The sequence below is a fragment of the Coregonus lavaretus genome (genome assembly GCF_964263955.1).
Source record: "Coregonus lavaretus genome assembly, chromosome: 3".
In the NCBI taxonomy this organism is placed as follows: Eukaryota; Metazoa; Chordata; class Actinopteri; order Salmoniformes; family Salmonidae; genus Coregonus; species Coregonus lavaretus.
In genome coordinates this window covers 64,613,002-64,627,950 of record NC_139990.1, presented here as the reverse complement: position 1 = coordinate 64,627,950, position 14,949 = coordinate 64,613,002, and the positions used below count along the sequence as shown (strand labels likewise).

General features: G+C 41.8%; 2 protein-coding genes across 4 annotated transcripts in view; one reads left to right on the top strand and one right to left on the bottom strand.

Moving 5' to 3' along the window:
- Nucleotides 1-75: 75 nt before the first annotated feature.
- On the top strand, nucleotides 76-4,966 carry LOC311126954 (deoxyribonuclease-2-alpha-like). The gene is made up of 7 exons (XM_084158678.1): nucleotides 76-318; nucleotides 879-976; nucleotides 1,128-1,296; nucleotides 2,039-2,138; nucleotides 2,332-2,496; nucleotides 3,655-3,879; nucleotides 4,040-4,966. The coding sequence occupies exons 2-7, from the start codon at nucleotides 879-881 to the stop codon at nucleotides 4,456-4,458; spliced, it is 1,176 nt and encodes a 391-aa protein (XP_084014804.1). The 5' UTR covers nucleotides 76-318; the 3' UTR covers nucleotides 4,459-4,966.
- Nucleotides 4,967-7,583: 2,617 nt separating this feature from the next.
- The window catches only part of rgl2 (ral guanine nucleotide dissociation stimulator-like 2), a 19,036-nt gene continuing 11,670 nt past the window's right edge, over nucleotides 7,584-14,949 (bottom strand). For all 3 annotated transcript variants that reach the window (XM_084158669.1, XM_084158671.1, XM_084158670.1), the window contains 11 exons: nucleotides 14,472-14,575; nucleotides 13,684-13,768; nucleotides 12,790-12,849; nucleotides 12,259-12,345; nucleotides 12,081-12,113; nucleotides 11,658-11,779; nucleotides 11,404-11,493; nucleotides 10,034-10,127; nucleotides 9,484-9,708; nucleotides 9,132-9,246; nucleotides 7,584-9,035 (listed from right to left, as the gene is read on the bottom strand). In XM_084158669.1, the coding sequence (XP_084014795.1) occupies nucleotides 8,854-9,035; nucleotides 9,132-9,246; nucleotides 9,484-9,708; nucleotides 10,034-10,127; nucleotides 11,404-11,493; nucleotides 11,658-11,779; nucleotides 12,081-12,113; nucleotides 12,259-12,345; nucleotides 12,790-12,849; nucleotides 13,684-13,768; nucleotides 14,472-14,575 (1,197 nt within the window). In that variant the 3' untranslated portion in view covers nucleotides 7,584-8,853. The remainder of the gene's footprint in view (nucleotides 9,036-9,131; nucleotides 9,247-9,483; nucleotides 9,709-10,033; nucleotides 10,128-11,403; nucleotides 11,494-11,657; nucleotides 11,780-12,080; nucleotides 12,114-12,258; nucleotides 12,346-12,789; nucleotides 12,850-13,683; nucleotides 13,769-14,471; nucleotides 14,576-14,949) is intronic.

Genomic DNA, 14,949 nt, shown 5'->3' with positions numbered 1-14,949 from the left:
TGCTCTAATTCCATTTAAATTAATAGATTTTCCCTATGTGTAGAAGGCAGAAGGGTACCTCTGGTCAAGGGCGTTAGTGCGAGTTCCTCCACTAAGCGTTGAAGGCGCACTAACACCCTGGACCAGAGCTAGCAGAAGGGTAGCTAATGCAAGCTATTGTCATGAGCTCGTGACCATAAGCCCGCCCCGGAACGTCATACTTCAAAACAAGGATGCATCTCGACTTTAGAAATGGAATAGTTTGACACAATCAAAGATCACGCGGATACGGAAAAGCTGTAGAATCACCGTACTTATCAAGTTCTTATCTACTCAAAGGTAGGCTAAGTGTTGCTCTAGAAATCAATAAACCTTACAGTGGGGCACATTGGGCAAAGGCTATAGCAGGGGTATTCAACTCTTTCTTACCCTACGAGGTCCGTAGCCTGCTGGTTTTCTGTTCTACCTGATAATTATTTGCGCACACCTTGTGTCACAGGTCTGAATCAGTCCCTCCTGATTAGAGGGGAACCAAAAAAACGCAGTGGAAATAGGTTCGTCTAGAGTTGAGTTTGAGGGGGCTGTAGGTTTCGTTTGCATGGGTTATTCTAATTGATTCTAACGCAGTTGATAAATCAATTAGATATCAAATCAATGCAAAATGTGATACTTTTTGTTAGTTTACTTCTGATACGTTGTAACAACATTGTAACAATATTGTAACATAATTGTAAGATCGACTATCGACTACTGTTGCAATTTGTAATGCATCGCATCGTTCTCTTCTTGTTCCAAAGCCATCCCTTTTCCATTTTAGTCAACAAATGTTGAAGTTTTCATTTTGGCAATAGTTTTACACAGTTCCTAAAACTATTTTGACCTCATTGCTTTTCCTTCAGATGTTGTCATTTGTTGTCCTGCTGATCCTGTTTCAACCAGGAGAGGGAGGCACCTCACCTATCTCCTGTTACAATGATCAAGGGGAAGCTGTTGACTGGTGAGAACCGTTTTGGGCAGACTGAAAATTGAACTGATATGACCTCCATCTTCCGTTAGGTCTGTTAGCTACTTAGTCACAAACAGTGTGCATAGCAAGGTATGCTAAAACAACACACAGTACTGAGAATCAAACTCTCTCTCTCTTTCAGGTTCTATCTCTACAAATTCCCCCATGTTGATCGAGAATCTCCCACCGATGGACAGAGTTATCTACTGATGGACAAAGGGAGTGAGGGATGGACAGATGGAAAAGTGTTGGTGAATGACAGTACTGGAGCCCTGGGGAGGACAGTGGGCCAGCTGTATGAGCAGGGGAAGGTCTGGTTCCTTCTATTATCAATAGCAGACCACATTTATTTGAATAAACTGTGAAACTTAAAGGAAAAATCCACTGAAACATGAACACGGTTATGCCGAACATTTTTAGAAGCATTAGACCGGAACCTTGACACTGTTTGACGTCTAAGTTTGAACATTAGTCATGAAGATTAGGCTATTTAGTTTTTTCTTTTGGTATTTTTTTAATGAGTCGTCTGTTGATACAGTCCTAAAATGTTTTTTCATGATGATGTGGCTAGTTTTTCTTGAAAGTCCAATATCTTGAAAACTTGACCGCTGACATGCAAACCATTTTGGGACTGTTTCAACAGTGGACAAATGAAAAAAATTTGCAAAATATAGTTTTTGAGTGGATTTTCCGTTAACGGTTTCATTTGCAGTAACACATTGCAGTATTTACCACTGCTGAGGTTTTGGTTTTGGTAGCTGTTCCCTCAGTGAATTCTTTGTCACAGTGGAATGAGACAGAATTACACAAAACATCTAATTGTGGAACTCTTTTTGTGGGTTTCTTTCACTGTCTAATTTTCACTAAGGTGCAATTTGAGTTTATTTTCACCCAGACAGCCGTGATAAATAAATACAGCATATGACATGTTATCAAAGAAGAAACACTATTGACAATATAACCCCTGTTTGTTTCTGAGTTTAGAGTGTGCAATATGCATGAAAATGTGTATCTTCTGATGATGAGTGTGTGTATTGTCCTGTGTTTGTGCAGAATGGTGACATTGCATACATCCTGTACAATGACCAGAGACCACCCGAGGAGGGAGAAAGGGGATTTGGTCTCCTTAGTAGCCGAGGTGGCCACACTAAAGGTCAGGACAATATAAACCTCAGCTGTATACTGTATACAGGCATTACATTATAATGTTAATCTCAGCACCCAGGCCTCTGGCCAGCTACTCCCTTTGTAACATGTTAATGTTTTCGTCTGTCAAGAGACTATGTACTGTTGTGAAATGATTCCGTTTTCAATGAATGACTGTTATCTCCCTCTCTCCATCTCAGGTGTTGTCTTATTGGACAAGACACAGGGCTATTGGTTGGTCCACAGCACCCCTCATTTCCCCCCTGTAAAGGAAATAGGGCAATATTCCTACCCAGGTAGTGGTGTACAGAATGGACAGAACTTCATCTGTGTGACCTACCCACTGGAACGCTTTCAGACAATTGGTGAGACTGTAATCCTGGAAAAGTCATTTGGAACACTATAGGTTTACCATAGAATTCTGAAAAAGTATATTGGATTATCCACCCTGTTATAATGCAAGAAACTGTGAATTGTGTCATGAAGACACAAATGTGTTCTATTTCATGCAACTGTTTCATGCTGAGACAGACTGTCTGTGCGTACAACCCCGAGCCGACAAGGTGGAAAATCTGTCGACATACCCTTGAGCAAGGCACTTAACTCTAATTTTCTCCAAGGGTGCCATACTAATATTGCTGACCCTACAAACTAAGTGCTATGTCATAGTTATTCTGAACAGTAATAGTTGGTCTCTAATGATAAAGTACTGCTGCCCCTATCACTGAATATCACTGAATGCAATGAACTTAAAAATGACAATGAACTCATTATTATGCTACAGTTAATAAAGCCACATTAATATTGGCACAACAATTGTGAACCAAAAATAACATTTGCATAAATAATTTAGGTCATTAGCATTTTAGCCTATTGTAGTAGCAAGTGCCACTACAACTTGGCTAGCAAATGGTGCTGTTACCATAGTGACAGATAGGGTTTTCCTCAATGGCACTGTAGACCATACTCCTCCCGCTGTGCGATGTTTGCTCTGTAAGTTTCGTGGAGTTATACTGAACAAAAATATAAACGCAACATTTCTGGTGAGTATGCAGGCCATGGAAGAACTGGAAAATTTTTAGCATCCAGAAAGGGTGTACAGATCCTTGTGACATGAGCCCATACTTTTTGTGAGTATGGAACATTTTTGGGATATATTTTTGTTCAGTTTAAGATGAGTGTCATTCAATTGTGATGGGAGTTCTCAGTGGAGGCCAACTTCCATCGTCCTCAAAGCATTGTCTTGTCTTAAAACATTTTCAATCTCATTTTAGCCACAGTCAGTGGTCTTATATGTACAGGCATTTGTCTGCTACTCTGTTTGAAGAATTTGAAAAGTCGTCATACTGATAAGTCATGTTCTAGATTAAGATGGTACTTGTCTTGGAACTTGATGCCTATTGAATCAGACAGACAGACAGATTGATCAGTCAATTCATAATTATTTGCTTTACTTTTGACACAATTAATTGATTGATATGTTTGAAGTGTTCAATTGACATGTATTATGTTTTACATTGCAGGAGAGCAGTTGCAGATCAACCAGCCCAATGTGTATGACTGTGGTGTCCCTGCTTCCTTGGCCTCTCTGGTGCCTGCACTGGCTGACGTCTGTAACAACAGCCAAGGGCAGATGGCCTATAGCAGCTTACCGCACACCCAACCTGCATCCAATCGCAGTGTGTCTCTCACCTCATTAGGTGGAACCGAGTTCATCAGCTTCGCCAAGGGGGGATCATTCAATAATGGTAAGGAACAATTTAGAAACTATTAGTTGTAATTTTTTGTACTGTTGAAGTGTTGTTTCATGGTTAGAATGACTATTCATGTCATTGCCATTTTGTGGTTGTGAATGACCCAACATTTAACCACCATATCCCCATTTCCCCTCCTCCTGTCTCCCATTAGATCTGTACCACTCCTGGGTGGCTCCTTCCCTCCAGTCAGACCTCCTAGTCCAGTTCTGGATCCGCTCCACTGGAATCCTGCCCTCTGACTGCTCCCTGGGCTGGAAGGTCCTAGACATCCAGCTTATCTCCCCAGGTGGGAGGATCACCTTCAAGGCCTCCAACGACCACTCCAAGTGGGCCGTGAGTACCACCGGGGGTGGGGTGGATGGAGCTTCTGGCTGGGTGTGTGTGGGCGACATCAACCGGAACGAGGCTGAGGAGAAGAGAGGGGGCGGGACGGTGTGTCTGCAGGACGCCACGGTGTGGAAGGCCTATCGGACAGCGGCACTGGAGTGTGAGATGTGCGGGGGAGGGACTAGCGGGTGTGATGTGGACGTAGAGGATCCAAGGCACTACCAGGGAGATATGAATCAGTAAGCATCGGTGTGGCATCAGTGTAAAGTTACTAGTATGCACACAGTTAACTGAGCAGCTAGGTTTGTTTGTATTATTGAGCTCCAGGAACAAGGTATCCCATAGAATGTTGATTAATAAGGTACCAGCATAAAATTAACTTTTTTATGCCAGTTTTGGAGTGTTTCATAAATTGCCATGAAAAGAAACATACTTCAAAGGGAAGTGGCACTCCTATAATCATAAAACAATAAGCACTTTGCTGCATAGGCTACTGTTCTATGTGTTGCTAATGACTAGGCAATGTTGATTGTGATCTCAGGTATGTTTTTATACATTATATATGCGTTTGTTTTCAACCTTTTTTATGTGACAAATGATTTCAAAAAATGATTGTTAAAGTATGTGTAATGGTTTTTCTTTATTTCTATTGTACTTTTTAGTCAAACGTTTGGTGACGTTTTCGGCTTTTAGCTTGAAACAGGCAAAGATACTGACTGTCTTCTGTCCAAATAAAGAAAGTACTGTTGTTGCGGGGTGCACAAATGTTTTACATAATGTTCTTCATTAAACTTCCTCATCCACCAACAAGCTAGATACTAAACCACAGTCTGAATATTTTATATGTACATCTATGTACATTTATTTGATAAGAGTAGACACAGCATTATTACAGCACACATCTGGGGAGTTGCATAGAAAGTCTTCATATAACTGTCACATCAAAATGCATTCATATAAAAAGGAAATGTATCACACAAAAATAATAGGACGTACAGTGAGGGAGTAAAGTATTTGATCCCCTGCTGATTTGGTACGTTTGCCCACTGACAAAGAAATGATCAGTCTATAATTTTAATGGTAGGTTTATTTGAACAGTGAGAGACAGAATAACAACAACAAAAAATCCAGAAAAACGCATGTCAAAAATGTTATAAATTGATTTGCATTTTAATGAGGGAAATAAGTATTTGACCCCCTCTCAATCAGAAAGATTTCTGGCTCCCAGGTGTCTTTTATACAGGTAACGAGCTGAGTTTAGGAGCACACTCTTAAAGGGAGTGCTCCTAATCTCAGCTTGTTACCTGTATAAAAGACACCTGTCCACAGAAGCAATCAATCAATCAGATTCCAAACTCTCCACCATGGCCAAGACCAAAGAGCTCTCCAAGGATGTCAGGGACAAGATTGTAGACCTACACAAGGCTGGAATGGGCTACAAGACCATCGCCAAGCAGCTTGGTGAGAAGGTGACAACAGTTGGTGCGATTATTCGTAAATGGAAGAAACACAAAAGAACTGGGCCTGGGGCTCCATGCAAGTCTCACCTCGTGGAGTTGCAATGATCATGAGAACGGTGAGGAATCAGCCCAGAACTACACGGGAGGATCTTGTCAATGATCTCAAGGCAGCTGGGACCATAGTCACCAAGAAAACAATTGGTAACACACTACGTCGTGAGGGACTGAAATCCTGCAGTGCCCGCAAGGTCCCCCTGCTCAAGAAAGCACATATACAGGCCCGTCTGAAGTTTACCAATGAACATCTGAATGATTCAGAGGAGAACTGGGTGAAAGTGTTGTGGTCAGATGAGACCAAAATCGAGCTCTTTGGCATCAACTCAACTCGCCGTGTTTGGAGGAGGAGGAATGCTGCCTATGACCCCAAGAACACCATCCCCACCGTCAAACATGGCAGTGGAAACATTATGCTTTGGGGGTGTTTTTCTGCTAAGGGGACAGGACAACTTCACCGCATCAAAGGGACGATGGACGGGGCCATGTACCGTCACATCTTGGGTGAGAACCTCCTTCCCTCAGCCAGGGCATTGAAAATGGGTCGTGGATGGGTATTCCAGCATGACAATGACCCAAAACACACGGCCAAGGCAACAAAGGAGTGGCTCAAAAAGAAGCACATTAAGGTCCTGGAGTGGCCTAGCTAGTCTCCAGACCTTAATCCCATAGAAAATCTGTGGAGGGAGCTGAAGGTTCGAGTTGCCAAACGTCAGCCTCGAAACCTTAATGACTTGGAGAAGATCTGCAAAGAGGAGTGGGACAAAATCCCTCCTGAGATGTGTGCAAACCTGGTGGCCAACTACAAGAAATGTCTGACCTCTGTGATTGCCAACAAGGGTTTTGCCACCAAGTACTAAGTCATGGTTTGCAGAGGGGTCAAATACTTATTTCCCTCATTAAAATGCAAATCAATTTATAACATTTTTGACATGCGTTTTTCTGGATTTTTTTGTTGTTATTCTGTCTCTCACTGTTAAAATAAACCTACCATTAAAATTATAGACTGATCATTTCTTTGTCAGTGGGCAAACGTACAAAATCAGCAGGGGATCAAATACTTTTTTCCCTCACTGTATGTAGTGCATAAACATGCCAGCTTATACAGAACTGTGAGTGAGGGAATTCACAATCATATGTACTTTACATTCCAATGCATACATCACAGAGGCTTCATGTCAAATGGCACCCTATTAAGCACACTACTTTTTACCAGGGCCCATAGGGCTCTGGTGAAAAGTAAAACACTATATAGGGAATAGGGTGCCATTTGGGACACTTTAAGAGGTTCAAGCACCAATGAGAGAAAGGCACTAAACAATCAGTAGCTTAGCCTGGCGCTAACACTTCATCAAATTACGTTACCCAGAATCCTCTTCCTGGCACTACCGTATCTATGCCTCAGCCTTAGTAGAGACTTCAACAGCACTGGGTAGTATGGCCAGAGTTCACAAGAGTTCATCAATTAGGGCCTCCCACAATCTGTTCCCCATGCCCACTTATGCATACAGGTTTTTCTTCCAACTGGTCTCATCCTCATGGGATAGAAGCATAGCCTTCTGCAACATCCTTTACATTCAGTTCCTGGACTAAAGACATTGCATAATGAAACCTTATAGCTGTCAGATATCTATTAAACGTCCATGAAAATATAAATTAAACATCATTCAGTGATTGGTGAGACTGTAAGTCGCTTTGGATAAAAGCGTCTGCTAAATGGCATATTATTATTATTATTATTACTCACTAACCTCACATGAGTCTTTGAGGACTGACTTTGGGAGCCCTGGTTGAAGTACACTTCAGACAGACTTCCATTCCAATTACCAACTAAACCCATTCAGAGACCATTGATAAAGATTAGCTTATGCTGTATTGAAAAGTATAACATTAAGATGCAATGGTAGACATCTTTTCAATAGGCACAACATAGTTTGGACTTTCCTTAGTGTCTTACATTTACATTTTCGTCATTTAGCAGACGCTCTTATCCAGACATGAATTGTTTAGGTTAGAGTTTGTGGGTTGATGCTGTTATGCCTAATGGTTAGTACTCAAAATATGACTAGATTCTATATGGGAGTGGCAAAGCTGTATATGTAAAGTTGTTGTATCTTACATATGATACTACCAGAACTATCAGTCAATATGTATGCACCAACCCAAGTGAAATTATCATGTTTATCTTTGACACGTCTTGACCCATTTGAAATTGTTGCAATTTGGGTCAATTTCATACATTTCATTTTACTTCACAATGAATAACATGTAATTCTGACACTTGTTGATAGCTCTTTGTGAATGTAAACACAATCATGACATCGTCCATACATAAAAAACATATACATACATACAAAGTACATAGTTAAAACATTTTGATGAGCCCCTGTGCTTTGCTATAATGAGAGGTTTCAGTGAATCTGTCACTCTTATTCAGATGCATTATGTCATAATGTCAGCCCAGTGCTCTCCCCATAATTCATATTCTTGTTAATATGTCATCATGCTGCTTGTATCCACTCTCTATGGAGAAATGTAAAACTTTGTTGTGGTCATGGTCAATTCAGGAGGTCATATCGCCCAAACTACTTTGATTTAATGAAGTTCTCTACTATCAACTCTATGATGGCACCTGAGGTACATTCCTCAAATGCTCAAGATGATTTGGATTCCTCAGTTGCTCTCGGTTACACGGCTATTCCATTTGGTTAAATAGGAAATTAGATGCCAATGGTCAGAGAGACTTAAGAAACAGCACCATTCACCATCAGTTAAAGGTTTGCATTGGTCTTGTTCTAGGTGTATATTTGCAGTAGTATGCATTGCCAACAAGAGAGACATGCACCCTTCTACACTAATGGAGTTCCCTAGTGTACACAAATGGGCAGCATATTTATTGAAGTGTCCCAGGTAAGAAGTCGTTCATCAAACAAGTTCGGACAGGTTTCAGGATACATTTTGCTAGAACAAGCTCGGTCAGAATGTGTGTTTCCACTTTGGTAAAAGATTAGGAAAGACAAGGCCACATCTCATTGCGATATCTGCCTGCATTTTTATCGTGACCTGTCCTTGAGAACTAGCTACATCATGTCTCTAATATAGCCTATTTGGGAAAGAGCTGTTGTCAAAAAAGAGTTCTGACCAGTCTCCGTCCCTTGGCTTTGATTCGAGGGAAGGTGGCACTGGTTTCTGTGCTGATTGGTTGAGAGCCAAAAGGGTTGTTGCCTCCTTTTCTGCACAGCAGGAAGTCCACACTAGAGGAAGTCATGGCATAGAAAACGTTTCCTGTGGCAGGGATGACCAACTCTACAGGGCAGAACAAGAAAAGTCATCACTACAATCAATATGAAAAGAGAACTGTTAAAGTGACTTCGCATGGTCGGGGTTGAGAAATGTCTTTACCTTTCCCCTCGGGCAATAGTTGGATCAGCTCATATCTGGATGCCTGTTTGGGGTCCTGACTGTGTTTTTCTAAGGCAGAACTGATCACAGTGGGCGTCTTGTCATTGCTTGTCACCTGAGGAAACAGAGAAGAACGACAACGATACCAGACAGCTAGACGCTAAGTTATAATATCCTGTGTACAACCTGAGGAAATTTTTGGGATTACTATCATTTACGGATATTTGAGGATTCAAATAAATAGTCATGAGTGCAGGGTGCAGTGCAGTGTATAATTTGAAACAAAAAAAAAAGCAGATATCTCAAATCAAATCAAATCTCAACTCAGTATGTCATTATCTCGGCTCAGTACCAGTATGCTTCTGTACATATTCCCATCTTGTAAATCCATCCGTATCCTGATGATCCGCATATCAGGCCCAGACCCTTTGTTGTTATTGGTGGGATTGTTGCCACAGGAGATTGATCGACGATGTGATTTGACGGGAGTGGATGGTGTCAATGCAGAGGGGATGGGGACATTGGTGGGAGGGGAGGAGTCAACATCCAGACAGGAAACTGAGGGGGATTTCATATGCTGAAATAATAACAGTGATGAAAAGAATAAAAAACATTATACTTACTGAAATGACAAGATAAAAAGTGGCTGTTCCGTGAAGGCCAAAGCAAATAAAAAGACACAGAAGAGTATTAAAAGATCAAAGAATGTCCATTTTTAAAAGTGCTCTTCTGTATGTTTTTAAGACATGCATTTGTTCTAAAACAATCATATTTGATTACTAGTAAACAGTAATTACTTAGCAATAACTACGAGTATTTGTAACTGAATAGTAATTACATGCTCTGCAATTCTAGGAAGTACTTAAAATAATTGTAAATATTAGGTCTTATTTCGTAATTACCTTGGTAAGTTTGGAAAGAAAGTGACAGACAGGGGAGGGGAAGTCAAAATGACTGTCACTGTCAGCAACAAGGCTGGTCCTGGAGGAATTCAGGCTGTAAGGAGGTGAGAGAATCACATCATGCACCGTAACCTTCATGACAACAAGCCACAAAACACCCCTGTTTCTACAACTTGATTAGAGTCCATCTGTGGTAAATTCAATTGATTGGACATGATTTGGAAAGGAACACGCCTGTCTATATAAGGTCCCACAGTTGACAGTGCATGTCAGAGCAAAAACCAAGCCATGAGGTCGAAGGAATTGTCCGTAGAGACAGGATTGTGTCGTGGCACAGATCTGGGGAAGGGTACCAAAAATGTCTGCAGCATTGAAGGTCCCCAAGAAAACAGTGGCCTCCATCATTCTTAAATGGAAGAAGTTTGGAACCTCCAAGACTCTTCCTAGAGCTGGCCGCCCGGCCAAACTGAGCAATTGGGGGAGAAGGGCCTTGGTCAGGGAGGTGACCAAGAACGCGATGGTCACTCTGACAGAGCTCTAGAGTTCCTCTGTGGAGATCTGAGAATCTTCCAGAAGGACAACCATCTCTGTAGCACTCCACCAATCAGGCCTTTATGGTAGAGTGGCCAGACGGAAGCCACTCCTCAGTAAAAGGCACATGACAGCCTGCTTGGAGTTTGCCAAAAGGCACCTAAAGGACTCTCAGACCATGAGAAACAAGATTCTCTGGTCTGATGAAACCAGATTGAACTCTTTGGCCTGAATGCCAAGCGTCACGTCTGGAGGAAACCTGGCCCCAACCGTACGGTGAAGCATGGTGGTGGCAGCATCATGCTGTGGGGATGTTTTTCAGCGGCAGGGACTGGGAGACTAGTCAGGATTGAGGGAAAGATGAACGCAGCAAAGTACAGAGAGATCCTTGATGAAAACCTGCTCCAGAGCGTTCAACACCTCAGACTGGGGCGAAGGTTCACCTTCCAACAGGACAACGACCCTAAGCACACAGCCAAGACAACGCAGGAGTGGCTTTGGGACAAGTCTCTGAATGTCCTTGAGTGGCCCAGCCAAAGCCCGGACTGAGTAAACGGTCTGAATACCTATGTAAATGTCATATTTCCGTTTTTATTTATTTATAAATTAGCAAAAAATTCAAAAAAACTGTTTTTGCTTTGTCATTATGGGGTATTGTCTGGAGATTGATGAGGTAAAAAAACGATTTAATCAATTTTAGAATAAGGCTGTAACGTAACAAAATGTGGAAAAAGTCAAGGGGACTGAATATTTTCTGAAGGCACTGTATATATTGAAAGGTCTCTGAAGTGAATACTACCGCCATGTTGAGTGTTGAGTGTAATAATAGGCCTCATTACCTTGGGCACTGTGTGATGATCACTGTAGGGTTCAGGGTACGACCAGGGCTCGGTTCGCACGGCACCTCAATTTCATTGGACAGTCTGTAACTGCAGACATCATGTAATGTGATTAGCGGTCATCATAACTGTAGTGTTTCGTTTGAAATAACATGTATGTACAAACTTGAATGTTTTGATTTGAAAATGACTTTAAAAAAAATATTTTTATTGGAAAATGAATACTACTGAAACCAAAGATAATCATGGTTTACCTTTCTTCTTCATTTAACGAGGGTACACTTTGGTACCACTGTAGAAATGCCTCGTCAGTGATGAAAACACAGTTTTTACAGGAAGACTGCAGTAGTCGGATCTGAGCTAAAACCTCAAACTCCTGAGAAGAGAAAAACTAATCATTATGAACATCAAATTACTGTCCAGTACTAATGGCACATTATCAGTTGAAATGCTAGCAGTTATACATGAATATGCGTATGGATGCACTGATTCAGAATTCAATACACTGCCACATACTTAATGAGTGGCACAACAGAAAAGCAATTTATGAAGACCCTCTGTTATGTTGAGCCAGAGGCTAATGAATTGGTCTGGATCCTGGACTAACTCAACATGTGGACAATGGGTGATGAGGAATTTAAACAGCAGCAGTGCAAGGCCCCGATTGCAACACTTACTCGTCTCCTCTTGTCAAAGTTGATGTAGCCGTTCTGAAATGGAGGAACAGGAGATTATGTCACTGTCAATGCAACTTTTTTGGTAAACCAACTACAACTTCACCACCAGAGCTTATGACCAACTTCCTGTTGATGGACACATGATGAGGGATAAATGACTGTATATGAAGGGACTCACCTCTAGTCTGTCTTTTACAGCTGTGTCCAGCATGGTGAGGTCTGTGAGGAAGATTCCCAGGTAGGGTACTGTGCCCTGGGCACTGGACTGTGTGAGAGGTGGGAGGGGTCGAGAATAATGATAACCAGAAACAGAGGCATAGGGCTTCTGACTTCCCAGACCCAGATTAAGCCTACTCAATGCATGCTTAATGGAGAACCTTGGGTTGACCGTTGAATGTATATCAAGTTGTTCTTACTTATAATATGCCATTTAGCAGATGCTTTTATCCAAAGCGACTTACAGTCATGCATGCATACATTTTTTAAAATAATGTATGGGTGGTCCCGGGGATCGAACCCACTACACTGGCGTTACAAGCGCCATGCTCTACCAATTGAGCTACTTAACCATCAACAAATTCTATATTGAAGAAATACCACTATTGCATTCTGTTACATCAGCCCTTTGGATATTCCATGCTTCTTCCTTCAAGGCAAAATGATAATGAGCTTTGTGAGTGACTTCAAACTCGCTTATAAGAGCACTTACCCCTATTTGTCTCCTGTTGTTCATCTTGCCCTCCAGGTTGGCGAACTTCGAAGTGCCCTCCTGCAAAACACAGACAAACATCTAAGCATGACAATCTGGAACACAATCTAGAATTTAGAACCATGGCTATGTGCTCTAAAACCATGTGTAGTAACTATGTAGTAGGCCCTCCTTTCCAGACAAACTGAGAGGGTAAGGAAGCAGCTTGATTGGTAAATTATCAAAGCACAGCAGAAGGTAGTGTGATATTTTTCCAACAACAAAGCCTGGAGTGAAGCTTTCAAATGAAAGCTCCGGCATATGTTTCGATGAATTCCTGCGTGGATGCCTTGGTGAAATTGCAGCTAATATAAGATATTGAAGCCTGCACAATGTATAACAGTGAATGAAAATGTTGGTAATCCCACCAATTTCTAGCCCCCTGTCAGAAATTCACAATGCATCCTAAATACAATACATGTGTAGAAACGGGTGAATTTAGATTGACAGGACATTGACATTGAGAGGCTGTACACCCCCAGATTAAGCCTTCCTCTGGGTTAAAAGGCATGATTCATGATTCAAAGTGATTTTTAGCCTAGCTTAATCTGGATCTGTGTAGTGCAACAGCTCTTGAATGTATATGAATTTCAGATGAGTAAACACGTTTGGTGTGATCTGTGATGACACTTCACATGAGACTTGTCCTCATCTCATACTGCTTGTATTATGGGATGTCTGTCAGTGCACTATATGTGTGTCTGTGTCTCTGTGTGTGTGTGTGTGTGTGTGTGAGTGTGAGTGTGTGTGTGTGTGTGTGTGCGTGTGTGTGTGCATGTGTATGTACATACAGTACTTGCGTGTTGTGTGTGTGTGCGTACGTGTGTGCAGTAACTCTCCATCACTGTGACTCACCTCTTTCAGCAGCCCCCTGCTCTGGGAGTAGTTGTCCTTCTCAGAGAAAATGTTGGACAGCTCCTCGTATCTCCTCACTGCTTCCCTGTCAGACAGAGTCACATGACAACAATGATTCATGCATCCAAAGAGGGTTTTAGGGGCCTTGACTGACATTTCTCTGCTGTCTATTGGGCCTTACTATAATCCACATCCAAATGAATCAGTTAGCCATGATTAGTTTAGCTATGATTGGGGAAATTATAACAAGATGAGATGATCAACTGCGGTAGTGTTTTGGAACGTTAAATGTGTGTGACTATGGGAAAGGATTGTGTTATATCAATGGCAATGTGATTCAATTCCTGAGTTTTTTAAATGGGTGTTGTAAAAAAAAGACAGTTATGACAATGATAGTGTTACGAGAATGACAATGTTATGGAAATGACAATACTATGAAAACATCTGCAATGTTTTGCTGTGGCCTAGGGTGGTCAAGTGGTCTAGGCCGCTGCCTCCGGTGCATATGTACCCACTGCTATTTCAGCACACTCTCCTCTACCTAGAACCAAAAAGGGTTCTTCGGCTTTCCACATAGGAGAACCTTTAGGAGAACCCCTTTTGGTTCCAAGTAGAACCCTTTTGGGTTCCATATAGAACGGGTTCTACCAGGAACCAAAAAGGGTTCTCCTACGGGGACAGCCGCAGAACCCTTTTGGAACCCTTTTTTCTAAGAGTGTATCGCTCTCTATCCAATAAACATACAAAGACAAAAAAAAATTACAAATCCAAATACTTCCTCCACCAACCTGTCAGTGTCTAGCCACGTCCTCCTTAGTCTGTGTACAGGGTTACTCTGCAGGGCAGACACGATGGCGTAGAGTGACGAAAAGTTTTTCCTGGCTCTGCATTCCTATTGAAACACACACAGTACGGCATTGTCTGACAATACCTGCAGCCGGATCAATGCGGTTGTTTGGCACTCACTGTCTGACATGGTCAATTATGTACATTCCTAAAGTGACTTCTCCCATAAAAACCTATTGATGGGGTGATGTGAGTGTTTTGGCAACAAACCATTATATCTAGCCTGAGAGTGTGTGTGAGATTGTGTGTGTTTCCAAACAAGTTCCTTCACACACACAGGAGCTAGCTAGGCTTTTAATCGTGAAGGAGAGAGGTCTAGCAGTGACTCAGCTTGCTCATTTGTCCATAACGACCTGAGGACGGTGTGTGTGTGTGTGTGTGTGTGGGAGAGCATGTAAGCAAGTAAGCAAGAAAGTGTGT

Bases quoted from the DNA above. Each gene is read 5' to 3' on its own strand.
- LOC311126954 (XM_084158678.1), top strand. From the start codon at position 879: ATGTTGTCATTTGTTGTCCTGCTGATCCTGTTTCAACCAGGAGAGGGA. The intron at 1,297-2,038 runs GTCTGGTTCCTT...GTGTTTGTGCAG, and splicing joins AGCTGTATGAGCAGGGGAAG to AATGGTGACATTGCATACAT. The intron at 2,497-3,654 runs GTGAGACTGTAA...TTTACATTGCAG, and splicing joins GGAACGCTTTCAGACAATTG to GAGAGCAGTTGCAGATCAAC.